The 25,334-nt window shown below is 59.3% G+C and overlaps 1 protein-coding gene across 1 annotated transcript; it reads right to left on the minus strand.

Moving 5' to 3' along the window:
• Positions 1-408: 408 nt before the first annotated feature.
• ZDHHC18 (zinc finger DHHC-type palmitoyltransferase 18) lies at positions 409-24,502 on the minus strand. Its single transcript, XM_070079025.1, has 8 exons — positions 24,085-24,502; positions 20,141-20,301; positions 6,285-6,438; positions 4,831-4,967; positions 4,669-4,717; positions 4,115-4,217; positions 2,854-2,966; positions 409-2,245 (listed from the first exon to the last, which is right to left on the minus strand). Exons 1-8 carry the CDS (start codon positions 24,396-24,398, stop codon positions 2,128-2,130), a joined length of 1,149 nt encoding a protein of 382 aa, XP_069935126.1. The 5' UTR covers positions 24,399-24,502; the 3' UTR covers positions 409-2,127.
• Between the last annotated feature and the right edge of the window lie 832 nt (positions 24,503-25,334).

Consider the following 25,334-nt stretch of genomic DNA (forward strand, 5'->3'; position numbering starts at 1 on the left):
CTCAGGCTGTGCAGGAGATGGCAAAATCCTGACAGGTGTCCTCCTGGGGGAGATACCAGAGAGGCGGGCCAGTGTTATGAGTTGTCTGGCCAGGCCCTGCTGCCAGGGGAGGCTGCGGCTCTCCAACAGGAATCTAAGGTCTCACATGCGCTCTGGGCTGGCGGTCACTGGGGTGAGAGCGGAGAGGCTGCGGGGGAGGACGCGGCGTCTCCGAGCCTCAGGGGGCAGGGGACGGTGGAGGCTGGCCTCTGGTCACACCTCCGGGTCACAGCCCCCTGCTCTGCCTGCCTGAAGCGCACGGCTCCAGCCTGCTGCCTCCTCTGTCTCCCCACATCTGAAAGAACCAGGGCTGCCAGCTGGGCCTCAGCAAAGGAAAAGCAAACAAAAACCAAACCAAAGCAAATCAACTCTTAAGAACCAAAGTTTTATTACAAGCAGGAACAAAGGATACTGACTTAAAGAAGAGGCATGTGGGAGCCCCTCCCCTCTAGCTGGCTCCCTCCCTGTGCCCAGGGCCCTGAGGCTGGGCGAGGCTACTTTTCCCAGAGGGGACCCTCTGTGGCTGCCACTTCGCAGCTGTTTGTGACCCAGAAGGGCAAGACCCAGGACCTCCTATGTCCCTCTCCAAGGCCTCGGCCCACCTGGAGGGCGATGGGAGGGGCCAGAGGGACAATTCTCTGCCTACTTGATGGGAAACTGCAGCTCCCACCACAGGGACACCCTCTTTCTGGCGCAGACCTGGGCCCCCCTCCAGGTGCCTCTAGGCCCACCCTGCTCCTCCACTCCTCTTCTTCGAGTGGAGGCTCCCAGGTGGCACATCCTGTCCTCTGGTCTCTGGCACTGGGTCCAGGACTCAGCGCTCTGAGGAGGGCGTGTGGCTTAGAGGACAGCAGCTACCCCGCACAGCCATCACCCCCCACCCCTGTGGCCTTGGCCTGTCTGGGCAGATCCCAACTTGGGGCTGGGGTAGGGGGCAGCCAAGTCCCCAGTCACTGGTTGTCTGAAGTCCTTGGAGAAAGGAAAGGTAGGAGATGGGGGATGAGCCCCAGGAGAGCCCAGGGGTCTCTTACGACCAGTACATTTGTTCCCTGTCCCCATTGGCTCAGGCTGCTCATGACAACCTGGAGATGGGTGAGGGGCAGCCCAGGGAATATGGGAGCCACATTCGTATAAGGGCACACGTGAACACACACACACACGCACGCACACGCACACACACACGCACGCTCCCTCTCTCACAGCCAGAAGGTCTCTTGTAATAAGTTATGACAACCAACCAGCCCTCTGACAAGCCTTCGCCTGGCACTGGGGATAGCAACGTAAGCTGACTTTTTTTTCTCCCTTTTAAAAAATGCTATGTAGAAAAAAGGTCTATAAAATTGTGCAAAATACCCAGCATTAGTAAACCCACTTCAAGTATTGCCAGCAGGAATATAATCTGCCCAGCCCCAGCCCTGGCTTGGGTGAGAAGAGGGGTGGGGTGGGGGTGGGGCTGGGACCCCTTAGCGAGTCCCCATGGATGGGAGAGCTCCTACAGGGGCGGAAGCTCTGGCTGCCTCCCAGCCTCCCCCAACCCTGCCCTATCCTACCGGCCAGCTCCAAACAGAGAAAAACAAAAACAAAAAGCCCATCAGAAGAAACAATTACAACCCCCAAGAGAGTGCAGGGGCCCCCAGCCACAGCAGCGCCCGGGGCCTTCCTGTCCACGGCCACCCAGAGCTGACTGCCTGCAGTCCTGCAGCACCCTGAGAGCCTGGCGCAGCGTGGCCCAGGCAGTGCCCCCCACTGGGAGGCCTCACGCTCAGCTCACACCCTCACTCACACAAGGCTCGCCCTGGTACGAGCAGACACTTGGCATGGTCCCCTTGGTGGCCTCCAGAGGCCTCTCCTGTCATTCCTGCCACGGAGCAGCTCGGGGGGACCTCGAGCCCTGGGCTTAGGGAGCAGAGGGTGCAGCCACGGCAGTGTGAGGAAAGCCACGCAGAGTGGGAAATAAATACGAAAAGACTTGAGTCTTTGGCAGCTCTGCTCCCCTCGGCTGGGATGGGGAGGGTCCCGGCAGGTGTGGAGGGCGCGGGTGAGTGCAGAGGGGTGGACAGGCCAGCAGGTGGCAATACTGAGCCCCTCTCAGGGGTGGCCTCCTACCATGCGGGCATCAGGCTTGGCTCCACAGGCCGGCTCGTCGCTTCTGATGGGCGAGGGCAACACGGTGTCCGGCTGCACAAATCCCCTCCGGTCAATCAGGCTTCCAAAACACAAAGGGGCAGGCACCGTGAGCAAGGCCAGGGGCCCCAGGCTGGAAGGCAGAGTGGGCCTCCCAGCCACGGAGACCCAGCCCTAGAAAGGCTAAGGGCAGGGGAGCTGCTCTCCACCTGGGGGCTCAAGACCCTCCCCTTTTGGAAGGCCTCTCTCTGCCCTCTGGGCAGCTGGCTTTTGGCCACGGAATTTACTCACTGTCAGTTCCAACTGGCCCACCTGTCTGCCAGGGAGCCGGGCTGCAGGTGGGGGGCATAATGAGGTGCCCACTGCCCCTCCCCCCAGGGTGGGTGACAGGAATACTGGGCTGGGGGAAGGGAAGAAAGGGGGCGGGAAGGACACGGGTGTGGGCAAGTTTTGCCCCAGCAGTGTCCCCAGCAACCAAATCCTGTTCTGGAGCTCTGGCGCCCCCTGGTGTTGGGAGACTCCCCCAGCCCCTAGGGCTCCTTTCTGCCCAGAGGGGGAAGACCCCACCCAGTGCAGGAATGGCTATCCCTGGGGAGTGGGATTATGTAACGCTGAATACTCTTCTCTCTATAGGGATCCCCCAACCTCTGAGGTGTGGACTCAGGCCCAGCGCCAGGCCCTGCTGCTTACCTGGGAGGCAGGGGGCCGCAGAGCACAGCACAGCAGTTGGTGACGATACTTTTATGGCTGTAGGGGTTGACAGAGGCCTCACCGCCCCTCTTGCTGGACCACGAGCCTTTGATCTGCAAGCAGGAAGGAGGCCTGGGTCAGGTGCCCCCTTTGAAAGCTTCACTTTTCCAGGAGGGAGGGAGAAGCCGAGAGCCTCTAAAGTGGTTCTGGTTAGATCACCGGAGGGACGGGTCTCTAACACAGGCCTGAGGATGTGCCGGGGTGGGCAGCAGCAGTTAGGAGGCCTCAACCAGGGCAGAAGACAGAGCCAAAGAGAAGTCTCTGGAGGACACCTTTTTGGGTGACTCCACACAGGGCTCGGCTGACCGGGCTGAGAACCCTGGCCGTGCCCACTCAGGAGTAGCACCACCCTGAAAAGACCGCTTCCGCCAGGGCGGGTCCTCATCTCAAAGAGCAGAGACCCTCGTGCTCAGCTTTAGGTGCAGCCCTGCCCGCCTCCTGCTAGGTGATGTTGGCCACGGGAGGCCGCCAGCCAGAAGGTTCTACACTGACTTGACCACAACGGCCCTTTCCGCTTAAGCGCCGGGAAGACGCCGCTGAGTCAGCACCCAGGAAACCACTTGGGGAGATGCTGGCTGATGTCACTGCCACTCCCGTCCGTCACGCAGCACATCACGCCCGTCTCCTCCGCAGAGGCTGACATCGGAGTGCACCTGCCGTTGGCGGAGGGGTCTGATCTGACCAGATGCTCACCCAGATGCTCTCATTCGCTTCTTCAGTGTTTGGAGGGTGGGGAGGGGAGGCCAGGTGTGGCCCACGGCCGGGCACACACTGGTGGCAGACTGCCAGGCAGGCCCCGTGCAGCCCTCAGGAAGGACCCCCGAGCCCGTCACGGCTCTGCTGCCTGCGGGTGGGGTGTGGCGGAGCACGGCAGGACCGGGATTCTGGGCACCAACCCTGGCTCTGCCCCCTCCCAGCTGTCACCCCTGCTCCTCTTGCCTCAGGCTTGGCAAAAGGACCCAGAGAGATAACGGAACTGAGAGCGCTGTAAGCCGGGGTGTTGGCCACTTGAGGGGGTTCTAAAGGAAGCAACCTGGGCGCCTTGGGAGCCTGCGTCAGGTGGCCCAGGCCAGGCCCTGAGTGCCGGAGACGCCTGGAGGAGCCACGCCGCCACCTGCTTCTCCAGTGGCCCTACCCCCTCAGCCCTGCCCCCTCCTGAGCAGCCTGCCCAGGCCCGGGGGGCCGCTGCAGCCGCACTCACGTCTTCATTGGTCGTCAGGTTGGAGGCGACGAGGTACGTGTGAAACCCTGAGAGGCCCAGGATGGACCAGATGGAGAAGAAGCAGATCACCAACTCCAGCACGGTGGGGCGCAGTCAAGGACTGTCACGGAGGGGCGGAGCGCCGTTCCCCAGCGAGGGGTACCTTCCGGGACCTTCAGAAAGGATCACCTCCCGGATCCTCACCCCACCCCCACCCCAAGAGCAAGACCAGACCAGGGAGACGGAAGGCACAGGGCACTAAGGGTCCCACACGGCCTCGGGCACGGCGCAGTCTAGGGAGCTTGGCCCCGCAAGGGACGCGCTCTCCTCCAGGCCCCTGAAGATGGGAGGGCGCCTCCTGAGAGGGCTTGGCCAGCCCAGGTCCCGTAGGGTCAACCTAGTTTGGGTGGGGGCTGCGGCAGCTGGTACCGTGGACACTAGGTGGTAAATACGGCTCTACCCAGCTCCCTCCTGCTCCTGGGGTGGGTGCGGTGCCCGCCCTGCCCTGTGAGGGACCCTGGTCCCCTGGGCGGCTAGGAACCAACAAAGGATATCTTGCCGGCGTCGCCTTCAGAGTGGAGAGGAAGTTGCTTCGCTGAGAGCCTGGGGAGGAAGACGCCGGGAGGGACACGGCTCAGAGGGGCACAGGGAGGGACACGGCTCTGAGCCTGCAGGGCCAGCCCCCCGCTCCCCGCTGCCCTCCACCCCCAACTCACGCATCGTCAGGTGGGTGACCACGCAGGCGAAGATGAAGGCCGTGAGGAAGGAGAGGGAGAGAATAAATGCGTAGAAGAAGCGGTAGTTCCGTCTCCCCACGCAGTTGCCCACCCAGGGGCAGTGGTGGTCAAACGTTCTGGAGGGGATGAGGGGAGGCGGTCAGTGTGCGCCAGGCCCGTGACCAGCACAGGTGTTTGGAGGCCCCACCCACAGCCAGGCCTCTCCTACCCCTCGCTCTGTCCACTCCACTGCCAGCCGACTCCCTCGGACACACCCTGCTTCCGGTCCTGCCTCACATATGCCTCCTGGCCTCTATTCCTGTGTCCCCAGCTGCACAGCCACTTCTGTAAGCCTCCTCGGACAGGCTAGGTGGGGGTCCCTTGTTACCTGCCCCTCACTTCTCTTTTGCAGTGATGCGCATTGTGTGTGTGTGTTGACATGAGTATCTACAGGAACCGCAGTGGCCGATACCCTGGCTTGACTGTGCGCTCCAGGGAGGAGGGCTCCCGACCCACTGCATCCCCGGGGCTAGGCAGTATGTGGCCCACAGAAAGAACTGGCTGCCCGACCTACAACCCAGCCAACAGCCAATGAACCCCGACCCTAGCCCAGGACTGGAGGCCAGAGAGGGGCTGGGCCGCTATAGAGCTCACGGACAGCTGGCATCGAGGGCTGAGCTCACACCAGCACCATGTCCCCGGGGTGGGGGCACACCCAGGCTGGTGAGGAAAGTGGCTGTGAGAATGTGGGTCACAAGCCCGTTGCAGGCCTCGTGCCAAGGCTAGCACCTTGCAGGGAGTGGGTGGAATAGTCTCGGGGGTGAATGACACCCATTGAGTCACCCACTTCACTGCCTGCCTCATGGGTGTTCCCACCGCTCTCTGGCTCGGGGCCTGCTGAGCTGGCGCGGTGAGCTCACTGTGCACCATCACCGTGGCTCAGCTCACCTGGGCCCTCTCACACAGCCCTTCCCTTAGGACACTCTCCCTGGGGACCACCCAGGGGGGCCTCTGGAGAGCAGGGAAGGGGACAGTGCAGCAGTGTGGGTCAGGAGCCCAGCGTCCTGTTCCTGGACACCCTCTCCAGCCCAGCAGTCCCGGAGTCTTGTCCCTCCCATGCCCTGGGAACCCAGGAAGTCTCACAGAGGCGGCCTTCAGCCACTGGGTGACAAATCTTTCTGGCCCAAACACACCTGGAATGTTACCACCCCAGACTGTGGGGCCTGGGAACCTGGACCTACTTAGGACCAGGCTAAAGCCTGGAGAAGGGTTCACGGCCTGGCTGTGTCCACTGCGCTTGTCAGAGCTCGGGGAAGGAACCTGCCAACCCCGGGCTGAAGCCACAAGCCACTGGCAGCCCTCAAAGCTACCCAGGCAGGGCAAGGCTGGGAGACCCTGCCCACGCCAGCCAGGACTCGGTCTCTCGGGGACCCCTGCGCCCCTGCAGCCTCTGCTCACCCACGCAGTTGTCACAGACGCTGCAGTGGGAGGTCCGGGGTGGCCGGAACATCTTGCAGGTGAAGCAGTACTTCAGCTTCACCATCTGCCCGTTGATCATCACCTCCCGCGTCCGAGGGGGCGGCCGGTACGTGGAGCTGCCGGTGTTGTCTGAGGGTGGAGGTCAGAAAGACGGACGATGCCCAAGGCAGCCAGGCCAGGGGCCCTAGCAGGGGTGGTGGGGAGCTGCGGCTGCCTGGCAGGCCCGAGAAGCCTCCCAGGAACAAATGAACACCGGGGTAAACGGGCAGAGGCAGCAGCAGACTCTAAGAGCTGCTAGCACCGACAGAGACCTCCTGCGTGCCAGGTTCCGTGTCCCACCTGCTCACACACCTGCGGGCCTAATACAACCCCGATCAGGGCCCTCACAGAGGGAGACCCCAGGAGGGCTGGGAGGTTTATCTACATCTAAGCAGGCCCCAATCTAGGTTCCAGTTTACAGGAGGTTCGGGAGATGGAAGCAACCACGTCTGGAACGTGGGACATCTACAAGACCCGGCCTGATCTCTAACAGAAGCCAGCGTCACTGACGAGGACACAGGGGAGACCTCGGAGTCAGCAAATCCAATGCATGATCACATGATCCTGGAGTGGGCTTGTCTTGTACAAGTGCATTTACTTATTTACCTAACCTGAAAGGCAGAGAGAGAGGGAGAGAGGGAGAGAGGGAGAGAGGGGGAGAGGGGGAGAGGGAGAGAGGGAGAGAGGGGGAGAGGGGGAGGGAGAGGGAGGGGGAGGGGGAGGGGGAGGGAGAGAGGGAAGGAGGGAGAGAGGGAGAGAGGGAGGGAGAGAGGGATAGAGGGGTGAGGGGGAGGGAGAGGGAGGGGGAGGGGGAGGGAGAGAGGGAAGGAGGGAGAGAGGGAGGGAGGGAGGGAGAGAGGGATAGAGGGGAGGGAGAGAGGGAGAGAGAGAGGGGGAGGGGGGAGAGGGAGAGGGAGGGAGGGAGAGAGAGGGAAGGAGGGAGAGGGAGGGAGGGAGAGAGGGATAGAGGGGAAGGAGAGAGGGAGAGAGGGGGGAGGGGGGAGAGGGAGGGAGGGAGAGAGAGGGAAGGAGGGAGGGAGAGAGATGGAGGGAGAGAGGGAGAGAGGGAGGGAGGTAGAGAGGGAGGGAGAGAGATGGAGGGAGAGAGGGAGGGAGGGAGAGAGAGAGGGAGAGAGGGAGGGAAGGGGAGGGAGGGGGAGAGAGGGGGGGAGAGAGGGAGGGAGAGAGAGGGAAGGAGGGAGGGAGGGAGAGAGAGGGAGGGAGGGAGGGAGAGAGGTCTTTCACCCATTGGCTCGCTCCCTAAATGCCTGCAACAGCTGGGGCTCAAAAGTGGCAGCTCAAACAGCCTTAACACCTGTCCCAAAGTCTTGTCACTGGGGAAATCTGAATGTAGATTAAAAATTAGTGAACTATGTGGCGTAGAAGGTAAAGCTGCCGCCTGCAGTGCCAGCATCCCATATGGGTACCGGTTTGAGTCCCAGCTGCTCTGCTTCTGATCCAGCTCTCTGCTATGGCCTGTGGAAACAGTAGAGGATGGCTCAAGTCCTTGGGCCCCTGCACCCATGTGGGAGACCTGGAAGAAGCTCCAGGTTCCTGGCTTCAGATCGGCCCAATGCCAGCCCTTGCAGCCACTTGGAGAGTGAACCAGCAGATGGAAGATCGATCTCTCTCTCTCCATCCCTCCCTCCCTTTCTACATCCCTCCTTCTCTGCCTCTGCTTCTGTAACTCTGCCTTTTTAGTAAATAAATAAATAAATAAATAAATTTTTTAAAAAATTAGTGAACTATTAGTTTTCCTGGATACAATGATGGAATTGCGGTTATGTAGGAGATTGTCCTTAGGTTTTGAAGATACATGTTGAAATATTTATGGGTAACATCGATGCTTTCTACAATTTACTATGATATGGTTTAATAAAAATAAAAATTAGGGAGTGGACATTTGGCCTAGTGATTAAGACATCCCCATCACAGTGCTTGGCTCTGACTCCCAACTCCAGCTTCCTGCCAATGCAGACCCTCGGAGGCAGTGATAATGGCTCAAATACTCAGATTCCTGCCAATCATGGGGGAGGCATGGATTGCATTCCTGGCTCCAGAACCCAGAAGCAGCTCCTGGCTCTTAACTTTGGCCTGGCTCAGCCCTGGCCATTGCAGCCATCTTGGGGAGTGAACCAGTGAATGGAAAATCTCTTTCTCTCTCAGAGATCTTTCCTCTGTTGGTTTACTCCCCAGGTGCCCACAACAGGTGGGGCTGGACCAGGCTGAAGCCAGGAGCCAGGAACTCCATCTGGGTCTCCCATGTGGGTGGCAGGGCCCCAAGCACTTGGGCCATTTCCTGTTGCCTTCCCAGGCACATTAGCAGGGAGCTGGATAGGAAGCGACTGAACTGGCGCCCCAATGTGAGATGCTGGTTTCCCAGGTTGTAGCTGTACCACAATGCCAGCTCCCAAAATCTGTAATTTAAAAAGGTAAAAAATATACAAACATATGATACAAATAAGACACTCTTAATAACTACCAAATCTAGATGATGAATGCATAGGAATTTGTTGTATTATAATTTTTTAAAGATTTATTTACTTATTTGACAGGCAGTTACGAAGAAACAGGGATAGAGAGAGGTATTCCACCAGCTTGTTCAATTCCCAAATGGTGGCAACAACAGGTGCTGGGCCAGGCTGAAGCCAGGAGCCTGGAACTCCACCCGGGTTGCCCATGTGGGTGCAGGGACCCAAGCACTTGGGCCATTTCCTGTTGCCTTCCCAGGTGCATTAGCAGGGAGCTGGAATGGAAGCAGAGCAGCTGAGACTCAAACCAGCAGCCACATGGGATGCTGATGTCCCAAGCCGTGGCTTAACCTACTGCGCCACAACACTAGTCCCTGCTGTACTATGATTCTTCCCACTCTCCTATGTGTTAGAAAAATGTTAAAACATTTAAAAGAAAAAGAAATGCAGTGCTATAACAAGAGTGGAAGACAGAAAATATTATGAAAAGATTTATTCTCCCCAAAAGGAATTTAACATAAGCCCAGTCAAAAAGCCCAGCAGTTTTGTGGAAACTGATACACTTGTTCTGATTCCTCGGGAAATGCAAAGGACCAGACTGAGAGGACAGCTGAGGGACAAAGCTCGGGGCTCCGACTCCCACGGATTGATACGGAAGAAGCTACAGTACCCAAGACAGCCTGGCTGGGTGCAAAGATAGAGGTGCTGCCCAGTGGAGCGGAGGACCAGACGCACACCCAGCATGTGTTTGCTGGTGTGACTCTGACAGGCCACACTGCAGGGTGGCGAAGGAAGATGGCCTTTTCCCCCCAAATGGCACTGGGTCCCCTGGAAATACAAAGGGGGGGAAGTATACCCAGCCCCTCACCAAACACAACATTCAATTCTGCACAGATTGTGGCCCTAAACACATTACTTTTTAAAATGATTAATTTATTTATTTGACAGGTAGAGTTACAGACCGAGAGAGAGAGAGAGAGAGAGAGAGAGAGAGAGAGAGATCTTCCATCCGATGGTTCACTCCCCAAATGGCCGAAACAGCTGGAGCTACGCCAATCCAAAGCCAGAAACCAGGTGCCTCTTCCTGGTCTCTCATGCGGGTGCAGGGCCCAAGCACCTGGGCCATCCTCCACTGCTTTCCCAGGCCACAGCAGAGAGCTGGACTGGAAGAGGAGCAACCAGGACTAGAACCCGGTGCCCATATGGGATGCCGGCGCCGCAGGTGGAGGATTAACCTAGTGCGCCAAGGCACCGGCCCCTAAACACATTACATTTTAAAAAATTTAATTAATTTTATGGGGCTGGGGCTGTGGTGTAGTGGGCTAAAGCCTCCATCTGTGGCATCAGCATCCCATATGGGCACAGGTTTGAGTCCTGGCTGCTCTTCCTCCAATCCAGCTCTTTGCAATGGCCTGGGAAAGCAGTGGAAGATGGCCCAAGTCCTTGGGCCCCTGCACACGCATGGAAGATCTTGAAGAAGCTCTTGGCTCCTGGCTTCAGACTGGCCCAGTTCCAGCTGCTGAGGCCATTTGGGGAGTGAACTAGTGGATAGAAGACCTGTCTCTCTCTCTCTCAAAAGAAGTAAATATTTTTTAAAAATTATTTTTAAAATTTGAAAGGCATACAGACAAAATGCATCTTCCATGTGCTGGGTCACTCACCAAATGCCTGCAAAGGCTAGAACTGGGCAAGACTGAAGCCAGGGTCTGGCGCTGTGGCGCAGTGGGTTAATGCCCTGGCCTGAAGCACCAGCATCCCATAGGGGCGCCGGTTCTAGTCTCGGCTGCTCCACTTCCGATCCAGCTCTTTGCTATGGCATGGGATAGCAGTAGAGGGTGGTCCAAGTCCTTGGGCCCCTGCCCCCACATGGGAGACCTGGAAGAGGCTCCTGGCTCCTGGCTTCAGATCGGTGCAGCTCTGGCCGTTGTGGCCAATTGGGAAGTGAACCAGTGGATGGAAGACCTCTTTCTCTCTGCCTCTCCTCTGTGTAACTCTGACTTTCAAATAAATAAATAAATAAATAAAAATCTTAAAAAAAAAAAAAAAAAAAGACTGAAGCCAGGAGCCTGGAATTCAATGCAGATCTTCCAAGTGCTGGTACAAGAGTTAATGACTGGATACATGTGAAGTGGAAAGAGCAAAGCAAATGTTTAACCAAGTGCGAGCTGCGTTTATCAGTCATGGAATTATAGAAACAAGTGAAGAGGCATGGGGGGACATGTCACTGAGCGCCTACTGTATACCGAGCACATGGCAGACATGACCTTTCTGCCCCATTACAGCTCAGACTTGTCCAGTGAGGCAAGGCGACCTGCCCGGGGCCACACGGCCAGGACTACGGAATCAGGACGTGTACCCGAGTCTCCAAAGCTTGGGCAAGAACTCTTCAGTAAGTGTTAAGCATCAGAACGGTCCCTTCCCGGTCCGTTATTTCTTCTTTTTTAAAAGATTTGTTTTATTTATTTAAAAGGCAGACTAGTTTGAGAGAGAGAGAGAGACGGAGACACAGAGAGGGCTCTCCCATCCGCTGGTTCACTGCCCAAATGGCCCCAACAGCTAGGTCCGGGGCAGCCTAAGTCTGGAGCCTGGAATTCCACCTGGGTCTCCCAGGAGGGTGGCGGGGGACCCGAGTGCTTGGGCATCATCTGCTCTCTTGCCCAGGTTGCACATTAGCAGGGAGCTAGATGAAAGCAGAGGCAGGGCTCGATCCAGGCACTCCTATGTGGCACGTGGGCTTCTCACGTGGCGGCTTGACTTGCTGAGCCCCAGTGCAGGCCCCAGCCTGTGTTGTCATGTACTGACCTCTCTAACTGACTGGACGCCCCTTGACAGCAGGGACAGTGTAATGAAGAGGCAGTCCTGGAACCACCATCGATGAGGCAGCAAGCACGGAGGAGAGAGACCTGCCCTGGGCTCAGCCTGGGGTTCAAATCCTGACCCTTCCACGTTTGGGCTGGGGTTGTGGTGCAGTTACTTAGCTTCTGAGAGCCTGCTGCACACAGCTGCCTTGCAGGGCTGTGAGGAGCCGAAGTAATACCCATAAAGGAACCGGCACTCAGGTTCCAACTCAGGTTCCTCTCAGGAGGGGCGGGGCGGCCCCTGCAGCCTGAGAACACCGCCTGGGAATCCGTTGGAATCCAATCCACTTGCTGCTCAAGGAAGTCCCTTCACTTCAGTCTCTATCCGTGAGACAGACAGGAGCCGCCTCAACCCCACAGGGCTGGGGTGAGGACTGCATGAGCGGCTGTGAGGATGGCCATGGGCACAGAACCGGAGTCGTGGGAGCTCTGGCCTTGGTCCTGACCAGCAGTCCAGCGTGCAGACTCCCCAGCTCTCTGCAAAGCTATTGACGCTGCTCCAAACCAAGGCTCTAACCCTGCCCCACTGGCCCCTAGCCCACTGCTGCCTCCTGGGCTGGGACACAGGCTCTGGAGCCAGTGAGCCCCGCAGCTACCAGTCTCTAGCCAGCCACTCCCTAGCTGAGTCACTGAACTTCTCTGAGCCATCATTTGCTCAAAATAAAGCAGAGAAAAACTAAACCCACTTCAGGCAAGGATTCGGCAGGCATGGTTTAGCAAAGTGTCTCACGCCCGGCGGCAGCTGAATTGGCACTAGCTGCCGTTATTCCTGCGGTCTGTATGAAACACTGCATTCCAGATCCTCAGACCGCAACCCGCGGCGAGCGCCCGCCAGCCACCGACCCGCTTCAGCACCAGGGAAGTGACTGAAGCTCCCTGGATCCCTACAGTTCTTCCCCAGAGAGGAAGGGACCTCCGCAAGGCAGGGAGGGACTGCGGAGCAGTGTGTCCTGGCCTCGGCTGCCAGGCTTCTGCCCGAGGGCTCTGCCCACCCAGCTGCCGAGAGCCAGGGAGGCGGGAGGAGGGGTCGCACTGGAGAGGGGGCCATCCAGGTGCTGAAGGGAAACCAGCAGGGAAGGGGCTGGCGATGCCGTGCGGGGGCAGCCGTGCTACTGCTTCGTCTCGGCCAGTGCTGGCCAATCACCGCTCCGGACGCAGCCTCTGAATTCCCCACCTGCTCCTCCCAGTACCTGGAGCAAGTCCACTGGCCACCCCTCACCAGAAGGCTTGAACCTCTTAAGTTTCCTACAGAAAACTCATCTTTAAAGCGTCCTGACAGCCCCTGGGCCAGGGAACCCACACTCCCACGCCACAGCTGGGAAGCCAAGCTCTCTCTAGTAGTACAAGGTGGGGCTGAAGTGAGAACCCTTGTTTTCCACAGCATTCATTTGTCCCTTCTTTCAAGCACTGGGGCCTGCTATATGCAAGATTCTGTTCCAAGGCCTGGACCGGTCCAGCCCTAGATATTGCAGGTGTGTGAGGAATGATTAGTGGATGTAAGATCTCACTCCTCTCTGTCTCTTTGCCTTTGAAATAAAATGTTAAAAAGAAAAAAAAAAAAAAGCTATTTGCTTTGTTGATCCTGTGCCTTCCCGGCACACAGATGTTCAAAATGTTTGCTGACAAATGAAAGGGGCAGGAGTGACAGACAGAGATGTATGCCTGCCCTGCAGACCTGATCCGCTCCAGGGCGCCTTCCGCGAGGCCAGGCTGCTCCCCGAGGGAAAGGCCTGCCTGCTTTCCCATCCCTCCCGGACAAGAAGCCACAGCTCTGACGGTGCGGCAGCAAGGGCAGGCGCTCACCCTCATGAGTGTCTGTGGGAAGCAAACAGATTTCCCCACGCCTTGCTGACCAAGGGGCGGACTGTGGACCTCCCCATCCCCGGAGAGCCCTCGAGGAGCGGCTGGGGCGGCCACTGACGCTTCCGTGGAAGTCCCCCGGGGCTGGCCCGGCCTACTGAGAAGGCCTAAGTGAAGGAAGGCTGCTGAGAGCCGGCTGCCCTTCCGCTGTGGCCACCTGTGGAGGAAACAGCTGTGCAACTGCGGTCTCCCAGACCCCGGGGCCAGGTCAAGGTCAAGGTCAAGGTCAAGGTCAGCCACAGTGTCCGGGCTGGTTTGCTGGCCATTTCTGTTCATTTCAGAGGTCTTTGGAGTCCCGCCCTACACCCGGCTTAGAGCGAGGCCTGGGCATACAGGAGGAGCTCAGCCTGAGGGCAGAGTCCGAGAAGTAGTTAACTGCAGGGCCCTGTGGGAGCACCGTGAGTCAAGGCCGCCACGCTCTCATTCTGAAACCAGGCGTGCCATGTGACTTGGAGGAAGCAGCTCAGCTGCTCTGGGTCTCTGTTTCTTCACCTCTAAAATGGGTAATAATAGCAACCCTGCAAGGTTTATGTAAGTTACAGATGATGTAATATCAAGGTCTATCAGTTAACGACATCTACACTCAAAGCCTCCACCATACAGAGAGGCCTATGTGGGTGAGGGGCAGGAGGTAGCATTCAAGACAGCAAGGAAGTAAGAAGGGGCACTTAGGCTGGACCAGAAAGAATGGGACCACAGGCTCACCAGAGGGGGGCACAGCAGGCAGGGGTGCAGGAAGGCGGGCAGCAGCCTGCAGTACCTGAGCCTGAGCCTGTTTCCTGACCTTACAGAAAGCAACACTGAATCACCCGACCAGGAAGTCATTGCCTTTCCAGTCTTTTGACTCCATCAAGGGGAAACTCTCATCACCTGTGAGCCTCAGGACACTTCACAAGTCACCAAGAAATCGGCACACTCTCACGTTTGTCTACGATTATCTTGTATGAAAGCAAGGGCGTCTGCCTTTCCCCTTAACACGGTGATACAAATTTTCCTTTTAAAACACACAGGTCGGGCTTTTGGTCTAACAGTTAAGACACCCACCTCTCATATCCTACTAGGGGTTCAACAGCTCCAGCCCCTGCCTCCAGCTTCCTGCTCATTCAGACCCTGGAAAGCAGCGGCAATGGCTCGAGTGACTGAGTGCCAGTCACTGGGTCCCTGCCACCCAGGTTGGAGACCTGCACTGCATTCCCAGTTCCTGACTTCAGCTCAGTCCCAGTTGTGGGCATTTGTGGGCATTTGACGAGTGAACCAGAGGACAGGAGCTCTCTGTAAGTCTGCCTCTCGAGTAAAAATTAAAATTATATGTGTGTATATACACACACACACATACACAGAGTTGCACATGACCTAATGAACAGGATATGTTCTAAGAAATGGGTCATTTGGGGGCTGGCATTGTGGTGTAGTGGGTAAAGCTGCCACCTGCAGCACTGGCATCCCATATGGGCGCTGGTTCAAGTCCCGGCTGCTCCACTTCTGATCCAGCTCTCTGCTATGGCCTAGGAAAGCAGAAGAAGATGGCCCAAGTCTTTGGGCTCCTGCACCTTTATGGGAGACCCAGAAGAAGCTCCTGGCTCCTGGCTTTGGATTGGCTCAGCTCCGGCCATTGCAGCCATTCGGGGAGTGAATCAACAGATAGAAGACCTCTCTCTCTCTCTCTCTCTCTCTGCCTCTGCCTCTCTGTAACTCTTTCAAATAAATAAATCTTAAAAAAAAAAAAAAAAGAAGTGGGTCATTTGGCAATTTCCTCATTGTGCAACATCATGGAGGGTGCTTACACACACGATGACCATGACGACACCAAGCGATACACTCATTTGGGCCACTGTTGTATACGCAGCTTGTCATTGGCTTAAACATCATTATGCAGTGCATGACATCTTTTAAAACATTTATTTATTTCAATCCATTTGAAAGCAGAGAGAGAAAGTGAGAGACAACTTGCATCCATTGGCTCATTACCCAGATGTCATCATCAAGGGCTGGGCCAGGCTGAAGCCAGGAGCCCAGAACTCCACCTGGATCCCCGACGTGGGTGGTAGGGGCTTAAGTACTTGGGCCATGATCTGTTGCCTCAGAAGCAGACAGGACTCAAACTGGCCCTCTGAGAGGGGCTGCAGACGCAGCACGTGGAGTTGTGATCCCCTGAGCCACAACACCCGCCCAGAGTATACAACCATTCTTAAAAGCCAGCTACTTAGATGAAAATACTAAAGAAATGAAGATACAAGACGGGATATGGAAAGGGCAAAAATCACATAGGTTGAGCTCAGGTGACCAATATTCAGAGACAATGCTGATGGCACTGAGACTCCCCCAAATTCTGAGTCCAGGAGGGTGGGGACAAATTTGGGTGTTGGGAGACAACTAAAAGGGAAGGGAGAGACCAGGTGTGTGGGGCCTGGTCAGCAGAGCCAGTCCAGGAGGAAAGTGAGGCAGGTGTGCCTTGGCAAGGTGGCTTTGGGACAAGGCGCTGGGGGGACAGACAGCAGGGAGTGTGAGCCGTGCGCGGCAGAGGGGAAGCTGCCTTTGCCTCTGTCCTGCGAATGGCAGCAGCGTCTGGGCGGGCAGCTGTCACTCAGATGCAGACACCTCGCGTCTCCCGCCAGACTGGGGGCTCCTTAGGAACAATGTTCCCGTCCCCTACCCTTTTCCCACTGCCAGGAGCCTGCAGGATGATCTAGCTATGTGACCCATCAGCTGACAAGTCCAGCTCTCAGAGGATAGTGACCAACCTCCCAGGTGGCCTGCACGGAGTGGTTTCCCATGGCAGGAGACTGTTGGCGCTAACCTGGGGCAGTCCTGCGCATGCCGTGACGAGCGGTCACCCTACCTCAGACTGTCCTTGCAGGGCAGGAACCTGGGCCAGCAGCTCACGCCTACACGGGCAGAGCCATCCGCCTGGGAGCCAGCCGCCACCTTTCTCAGATGGCAGTGACCCTTGTCCTTTCTGAGAAAACACGCTTTACCTTGGTCAGAAGCCTCCTGGCCACACCCGGAATTTTGGCTTTTACTCAAGTTCAAGAATTCAAAGGCTGGGCCAGTATCGTGGCACGGCAGCCTGCAATGCTGGCATTCCATGTGGGCACTGGCTTGAGACCTGGCTGCTCCACCTTTGATCCAGCTCCTTGCTAATGCACCTGGGAAAGCAAACAGAAGCCGGCCCAAGTGCTTGGGCCCCTGCCATCCACATGGGAGACCCAGATGGAGTTCCAGGTTCCTGGCTTCCACCTGGCCCAGGCCTGGCTATTGCAACCATAGATAGAACATCTCTCTCTCTCTGACTCTGCCCCTCTCTGTAACTCTGCCTTTCAAATAAATAAATAGTAAAAAAAAAAAAAAAAAAAAAAAAGCGTGAGAGAATTCAAAGTCCAAAGGTCCCAAAGATGCCTCCCTAAGGCTTGGGAACGGTTCTCGAAGGAAAACCTTCTGCCCTGACGTTCAGGACCCAACCAGAGGAATTCCACCCCATCCTTGCACCTCTAGCTTCCCTGGTACCCACAGGCTCGCCTCATACGCCAGCCGACACGGCCAGCTCAGTGGCTCCATTCCTGCCCCTCCTCCTTCCCAGTCCTGCCTCTTCCCTCAGTCCCACCTGCCCAGAGGGCTCTCTCCACACATCCGTCCTGTGCCGAATTCCACCCGAGCTGCAAGGCCTGGCTCAGGCATCTCCAGTGGCCTCCCCACGTCCTCCAGGCAGGAGATGCTCCTTGTCTCACTCCTGCTGGTCGGTCGGGTCCTCCATCCCGGCTGACCCAGACTGCAGACCTCCAGAGGGCAGGCTCTACATCGGATCCGTTTTTTACCTCCTCCTCTTTCCCTCAGAATTAACATGCAAACGAGCGGGCAAACACGGATGCTCCTGGCTGGGAGCAGTTCCTACTGTCTTTCCATCCTTCCCCTCGGGACAGCAGGCAGGGCCTTCACGCAGACCCTGCGGTTCTTCACTCACTCACCCACCCGCGAGGCCGCATCACTGAGCCATGCGAGGGCGACAGGTGGACAGGCACTCACGTCCCACGCCCTCACAGCCCAGCAGAAAGGACAGTCGCACAATGGGGACAGGGAGGAAGGAGAGGACGCTCCGGGGGTGCCCGGCTGGGGGGGGCGGTTCCCAGAGCACAGGACAGCAGAGACAAGGATGAAGGGGGTGCGTCCCTGCTCCCATCTCAGAAGACAAACTTGGGGCCAGCATGTGGTGCAGTGGGCTCAGCAGAGCCTGCTCGCCAGCCTCCCATGTGAGCAGCGCTTTGAGTTCTGGCTGCTCTGGTTCAGAGCCAGCTCCCTGGGAAGGCAGAAGATGGCCTAGGTACTTGGGCTCCTGCCACCCACACAGGAGATCTGGACGGAGCTCCTGGCTCCGGAATGGCCCGGCCCCAGCCGCTGTAGCCATTTGGGGAATGGACCAATGGGCACAATATCTCTTTCTCTCTTGGTCCTTCTCTTTATGTCTTTCAAATAAATGAATCTTTAAAAAAAAGAAGGAAGGAAGGAAATAAAGGAAAGGAAAGGGGGAGAGAGGGGAGGAGAGGGGAGGGGAGGGGAGGGGAGGGGAGGGGAGGGGAGGAGAAAAGAAAAAGAAAAAAGAAAAAAGACGACGACAAAGCTGAGGGGTCTGGGAGAAGGCACACTCACTCCATCTCTGCTCCCCCTGGCTGAGCAGTCTGCTGCCCGGGTTAACAGGGCCACCTTCACCAGGATGCTGTGAAGATTTGTGTGCTAACGGACGCAAAGCACTCAGCACATGCCAACCACTCCCCAAACACGGGGATTACAGCTGTGGGTATTACCCGAGCCCACAGGAGGCCAGACCTGCCCGGCTGAGCAGGACAGTAATCCTGCCTCATGATTAGCCCCGACCTTCAGAGGTGGGGGACAGGCTGCCACCGAGCCTCCCCAGCCGCCGGCACACAGGCCCAGGGCCGCGGAAGGAGCTGCACCCGGGAGGCAGGCGGAGGGCAGAGGGGAAGCTGGATGGCGCTGCGGAAGGCAGCGAGGATGGGCGTGGCTGAGCGGGCCTGGGCAGGAGCGTGAGACAAAGAACAAAGCTCAGAGAAGGCCCTGGAGCTGCTCCAGGGACCCAGGGAAAGGCTTTGCGGAGGAGGGTGCGGCAGGGCCTGACATTCACGCGCCAGCAGACCTCCTGAGGGCCCCGCGTGCAGCCACGCTGTTAGGGGAAGGAGCCAGCCACGGGGCGGAAACCCCGGCGTGTGCAAACACTGGGCGTCACTCCTCAGCAGGAAGGGGCTGGGGTGGAGCGAGCCGAGACCAAGGCCGGCTCTAGTGCCCAGCCACCGGGGGAGCCAGGTGGCACCTGCCTGCGAGGAACCAGGGCCCAGCTCGGCTGCAGGGAGCCCAGAGGCTTTCCGGCTCACTGGAACGTCCTGCTGTTCCTCAGATGCACCCAGCCTGCTGGCAGCTCCGGGCTCCTGCCTTTCCTCTTTCCAGGTCGTCAGATTCCCACGCCATCCAGGTCTCCCAGAGGCCTCCTCTGCCACCTCGCGAGAACCAGCTGGCAGCCCCACGCCCACTGTAGTGGTCCCCAGGTCCCTGTCGCCTCCACCCCCACTTCTTAAGGCCTGGGCTCAGCAGATCCTGCTTGGCAAGATGTCCGCTGAGCGCCCTGTTTAAAGCCACAACATCCTCCTCCAGTCCCCCCCTTCTCTGACACCTTCTCTGTTTAATGATTTGTTTGGAGTCTGTTGCTGTGGTGTAGTGGGTAAAGCCGTCGCCTGCAGTGCCGGCATCCCATATGGGCGCCAGTTCAAGTCCCAGCTGCTCCACTTCCGATCCAGCTCTCTGCTATGGCCTGGGGAAGCAGAAGATGGCCCAAGTGCTTGGGCTCCTGCACCCACGTGGGAGACCCAGATGAAGCTCCTGGCTCCAGATCGGCGTAGCTCTGGCTATTGCAGCCAGCTGGGAAGTGAACCAGTTGGATTGAAGAATCTCTCTCTCTCTCTGCCTCTCCTTCTCTCTGTGTAACTCTGATTTTCAAATAAATAAATAAATCTTAAAAATCTAAAAAAAAATGATTTGTTTGTTCGCCATCTTCTTCCTCACAGGGAGATGTCGCCTCCAAGAGGCATGGGTGACTGTCAGTTCTGTTTACTACAGAATCTAGAGAAGTGCCTGGTACACAGTAGGGGCTCAATAAATGTTTGATGAGAGAAATGAATAAGCATAAGTTTTAGAGCCGGGGCACTGGCCAGACTGCCTGGGGTCTCACCCCAACTCTTCCACTTACTGTGTGATCTTGGGCCATTTAACCTCTCTGTGTCTCAACTGAATTAAACGGTACAAGGAGAATCACAACTAACCTACCTCATAGGATTATTAGGGGATTAAGAAAGATCCTGCAAATAAAGAGCTTAAAACAGTGCCGGGCCCCCGGAAGGCCCTCTGTTCCCCGCTGGCCGCCACCACAGCCTTTGCTCGCTGGCATTTCTGGCTTAGGCGCTTGCTCACTTGTTCACCCTCTGTCTCCTGCTAGCCAGAGGCTGCCCGTCTGCCTTGCTCGCTCCACGCAGTCAGGAGAGAGCACCAGGCCTCCTCCTGAGCCAGGGAACCTGCAGCTTGGGCTGGGGGCCCGTGCCTCACCGATCTGCTTCTCCAGGGCAGCCGCTTCACAGACGGTGGCCCGGGGCAGGATCCCGGGGTCGGTGAAGCTCGTCTGCAGCAGGCAGCTCATGACGAAGAAGAAGAGGATGGCGGCGATGATGGGGATGGCGAGAGTCAGCTCACAGGCCAGGAAGGGACAGCTGGAACGAGAGGGCGGGGGAGGTCAGCAGATCCGGAGGGCTGCCTGGAGCACCGGGCCACAGCACCAGCAAGTGCTGCTGCCTCTCCCTGAGGCAGGTACGGCCCTTGGGGAACGCGGCCACTCTCCCTACAAGCGCCCACAGCCCAGATAACCACCTGATCCTGCACCTTCCCCTGCAGCACAGGCAGGTGTAACCAATAGGCCCTAGCACCGACCCCTGCGCTGAGCTGCATCCTCACGGTCCTTCTAAACCCAGAGCCTCAGATGCCCGCTGTGGCACGAGTGACCATCATTCCAGAGCAAACCGTTCATCCAGTGGGTCAGTCACGCACTCCACAAACATTCACTGAGGTCGTCACCTTCACCAAGCAGCAGGAGCAAGGCAATGACCAAGACGGGCGCCCTGCCCCCACGCAGCTTGCCAGACAGGGAGACGGGGAACCGCCACACAGGGGGCCGCATGCCTGCAGGAGATGCCACCTAAGCCAGAGGCCGCAGAAGGGGCAGAGGGTCTGAAGACAGCTCGGACCAGCTGCTGCCCCTGTCACCCACGGGATGGCATCCCAGCCCCTGGCCCTGGTGGCTGGGAGAACACCTCCTCTACCGCCAGACAGGCTGCCTGCCACAGGGTCCCACAGCCCTGTCCAAGGCCCCTCCTCCATCGTAGGGCAGGAACCTTCTCCATGCCAGGGATGCCAGGTGGGGTGGGGGGCACTGCTTCACGACAGAGTGAACCCATCCGGGCTCTCTGCTGTCTACCCCGAAGCCAGAGCCAGCTTTTGAGAGTGTCATTTCTCTGCTTAAAACCGTCCAACAGCTTCCTGCCACATTTTAAACAAAACCCACACTGCTGGGGCCGGCGCCGCGGCTCACTAGGCTAATCCTCCGCCTTGTGGCGCCGGCACACCGGGTTCTAGTCCCGGTCGGGGCGCCGGATTCTGTCCCGGTTGCCCCTCTTCCAGGCCAGCTCTCTGCTGTGGCCAGGGAGTGCAGTGGAGGATGGCCCAGGTGCTTGGGCTCTGCACCCCATGGGAGACCAGGAAAAGCACCTGGCTCCTGCCATCGGATCAGCGCGGTGCGCCGGCTGCAGCGCACTGGCCGTGGCGGCCATTGGAGGGTGAACCAACGGCAAAAGGAAGACCTTTCTCTCTGTCTCTCTCTCTCACTGTCCACTCTGCCTGTCAAAAAAAAAAAAAAAAACCACACTGCTGGCCACAGCATTCTGCACCCCACTGAAGGCTCCTCTAGCCTCATCCACGGAACTCTCCCCCCGCCCCCCCCATGCCCATCCACGGAACTCTCCCCCCATCCCCTCTAAGCCCACCAGAGGCCTCGCCTTGAACGAGCCTGCTCCTCCCGCCCTCAGGCCTCTGCACCTGCTGGTCCTTTTCCCTGCAATGTCCTTCCCCCGGCAAAGCAGGCCTCCCAGCACTCCAGCTCCCCGACAGCGTCTCTCAGCGCTCGGACTGTCCATCTGTGTCGACTGCCTCTCCCCTGCCAGAACATAAGCCCCTGAGACAGGGACCGCCCTCTCTCTCGCGCACCCTTCTCCTTGCACACACAAGCAGTCATTATTGAACCAACAGCTTTCGCCTGGTGCCAAACAGAAAAACCGCTTCCATCTACCGAGGGCTTACCATGTGCTAGACACTGCCCTAACCAGCCAGATATTGACACCATCTGAAGTACAGATGGTTGCGGTGGGCCAGGTCCCACTTCTCACTCAAGTCCTCACCTTACAGGTGAGAAAACTGAAGCTCAAGACTGCCTAAGGAATCCACCCCAGGCCACGCATCTCGGGGCACTAATGTGGGACTTGTGTCAGGGCTGACAACCACCACCCTTCACTGCCTTCCCTCCCGAAGCCAGGTGGACCTGAGCGGGGGAGGGGCCGCCCTGCCACGGGAGGCCAGAGGTCAGCCAAGATCCCAGGAGCCCCTACAGAGGCAGGAAGCAAACCCGTGGACACGCACTCACCCTTTTTTGAGCCTCCATCGAGGTCCTTCCCCTGGAGGGTAGAGACCGCCAGGGCCACGCTCTGCCCATAGACCTCAGCCCTCCCTGGGCCCTGCGCATGTCACCAAGGATGCGGGCCAAGGGGAACGCCCAGTAGGGGAGCAGGGGTCAGAGGAAGCCCATGATCAGCGGCCCTGCTCTTACCCCGACAGTCCAGGAGAACGGGGCTCTGACTGGGAATTAAAGGGGGCACAAGCTTGGAGCCCCCAGGTAGGCCTGGCAACACCGCACCCAACCACTCACAGCAGGAGGGCCCCTGCACAAAGGGGAGGGGTGAGTGTCTCCCCACCCTCCACTCTCACCAACAGCACCACACCAGCTCCCTACAGAGGTCTCACCCCAGCCTAGCCCAGCCTAGGTGAGCTCTCAGCCCAAACCAAACCTCCTTGCCCAACCTACCGCCCCGGGAGAGGAAGAGCAGAGACGAGAGGCGAGATGATGCATGAGCTCTCCCCAAACCCAGAGGTCCTGCCTCCTCTCTCGCCGGACAAGGTCCTGTTTCTGAACTGACCCTGTCCCTCGCCGCAGGGTGGGCCCCAGGGACCCACCACAGCAAGTGCAGCTCCTTCCTGCAGGCGGCCGCCGCGGCCAAGGTGGCCTGGAAAAGCTGGATCTGAAACTCGCCCGGGGGCCATGCTCAGGGGTGTGGGCGGCCGGGCTTCTGCTTAGAGACCATCCCTGAACCCTGCATCCTCCCTGAGTCAGAGAGAAAGGGCGTGCCCGAGGGTGAAAGGAGAAGCTAACGGGCAGGAAGCCTTCACCTTGCCTCAAGGGGAGCGGCCAGGCTGCAGAGGCCCCGGCTGGCCGCTGGACAGCGGACCTGGGGCCGCCGCGCCCACAGCCTCTCCAAAGCCACACGCCAGGGCTGCCAGGGAGGCACAGCCCACGTGCATGACCTCGGGGTAACCCCAGGGGCGAGCACTAGTAGAGGCCCCATTTTACAGAGGAAGAAAATGGGGCTCCGAGAGGTGAAGCCACTGCTCCGACCCATGATGAGTGTGTGAAGCGGAGATTCGCCCCAGAGTCCTGAGCCACACGGTGTAATGTAGGCAGCGTCCGCACAGCAGGGGCATCTGGGGGTGGGGGGGCGCAAGCTGAGACCACCGGCGGGGGCGCGGTAGGAAAATTTCCCACAGGCATATGCGACCTAAGCCCCCACTCCTCCGCCCACAACGTGGAGGCACGCCAGGGGCCAGTCGGGGGAGCAAATGGGCCCTGACACCCCAAAGCGCTCCAGAGTCTTCCTTGGAAAATAACGGGGCGCTGCAGCTGTTCCTGCCATGGCAAAGAAGGGGTGCGGCCGAGAGACGCTGGGGGAGCCCTGGCGAAAATCCACGGAGGCGCCTCGGGGTCCCAGGCGGCCTGCGAGCGGAGCCCGGGGAAGGTGAGGAGAGGTCCGGCGGGCGACACGGGCCGGAGCGCACGGGGGCCGCGAGGCGGGCAGGAAGGGCGCCCTCGGGGAGCGAGAGCTGGCCCGGGCAGGCGGACTGGAGGGGGCCCCCCAAGGAGGCCGGCAGCTCTGGGGGCCGCGCCGAGACAACCCCAGGGGCGCGGTCGAGCGGGGTTTCTAGGCAGGGCCGGGACGGTCGCGGACGCAGCCCCCACACGCCCCGGGCCGGCGCGGCGGCTTCGGGGATCCGCACGCAGAGGCCGGAGGCGGCTCCGAGAGGGGGCGGGGACGGCGTGCGCCGGGCACCGGGCACCGGGCGAGGGCCGGGGAGGTGGGGTGCGAGCGGCGGGGCGGGCGCCGGCGGCGCGAACTCACTCGAAGACGAAGAAGAGGACGGTGGTGGTGAGGATGAGCAGCAGCGTGAGCGCGAAGACGCCGCCGTGGCCGGCCAGCATGAGGCGGCCGCCGCAGTAGAAGCGGTTGCGGCCCGGGAACACCTCCCACTTGCGCCGCGGGCGGCGGCCGAGGCTCCCGCTGCCGCTGCCGCTCCAGCGCGGCGCTGCGGGGGCGATGGGCGCGGGCCCAGGGCCCGCGGCGAGGGGCGCGGCGGGGCCGGGGCGGCGCGCCCCGGGGGAGGCGGGCGGCGGGGCGGCCCCGGGGCTGATCTGCTGGTACTCGCAGTCCTTCATGCGGCCGGCCGCGGGCCTCGGCTCCGCGCCGCGCGCGCCGGCCGGGCCGCTCCGGGACCGGGCCGAGCAGCGGAGGTGGCGGCGGCGCGCGCGCGCGCGCGCGGCGCTCGTTCGCTCGCTGGCTCCCGCTGGGGGCGGCCTCGCGCCGCTCCGCCCCGGCCCGCCGCCCGCCGCCCGCCGCGGCCTCCCGCCGCAGCGCCCCCTCCGCCTGGGCCCGGCATGGCGCCGGGCGCTTCCTCGGCTGTGGAAAGCCGCCCGTGGGTTTGCTGGGCGCCCGAGCGCCGAGATTCCAGGGGCGGGCGTCGTGCTCTAGTCCCGGCGGTCTGCACGGCAGGGCCCGGCGTCGCCCGTCTCTGAGGCCTCCGTGGGCACCCGGGGGGACGGGAGGTCATGGGTGTGGGGACCACGATGTGCTCGGAAAGCCGGGGGCGTCTTCACTTCTGCGTTGAAGTTCGCAGTGCCCGAAGGGTGTGTCAGCACACCCCCTCGCCTCCCTCACCCAGCCCCGGGTCCTGGGCCCGGACCCCCAGTTTCCTTGATTGTCCCCTAATGCATGGGTCGTGCCGAGGGCCTGAGTGCTTTTTGGGAATTCTGAGTGTTTCATTCTCTGCTGTGGTACCCATTACCACAAACTTAAGGTGTAAAATATTGCGTTATTATCTCACGGGGTCCAGACCAGGAGTCCCGAGAGGGTCCTATGTGTAGAGTTTCTCAACCAGGGCGTCGGCCAGGCTGCATTCTCACCTGCAGACCCTGCTGGGGAGGGAGCCACTTGCCACCGGTTCAGGCTGCGGGCGGATTGTACCTCCTTGAGACTTCCCAGAGCTCCCCAGAGGTTACCACGGTTTCCCACCACGTGGCCTTCTGCAGAGCCTGGCTGCATACCATGAAGCTGACAAGAGGCGTCTCTGGCTCCAGCCTGCTAACACAGAGCTT

This window comes from Oryctolagus cuniculus, chromosome 7 (genome assembly GCF_964237555.1).
Source record: "Oryctolagus cuniculus chromosome 7, mOryCun1.1, whole genome shotgun sequence".
In the NCBI taxonomy this organism is placed as follows: Eukaryota; Metazoa; Chordata; class Mammalia; order Lagomorpha; family Leporidae; genus Oryctolagus; species Oryctolagus cuniculus.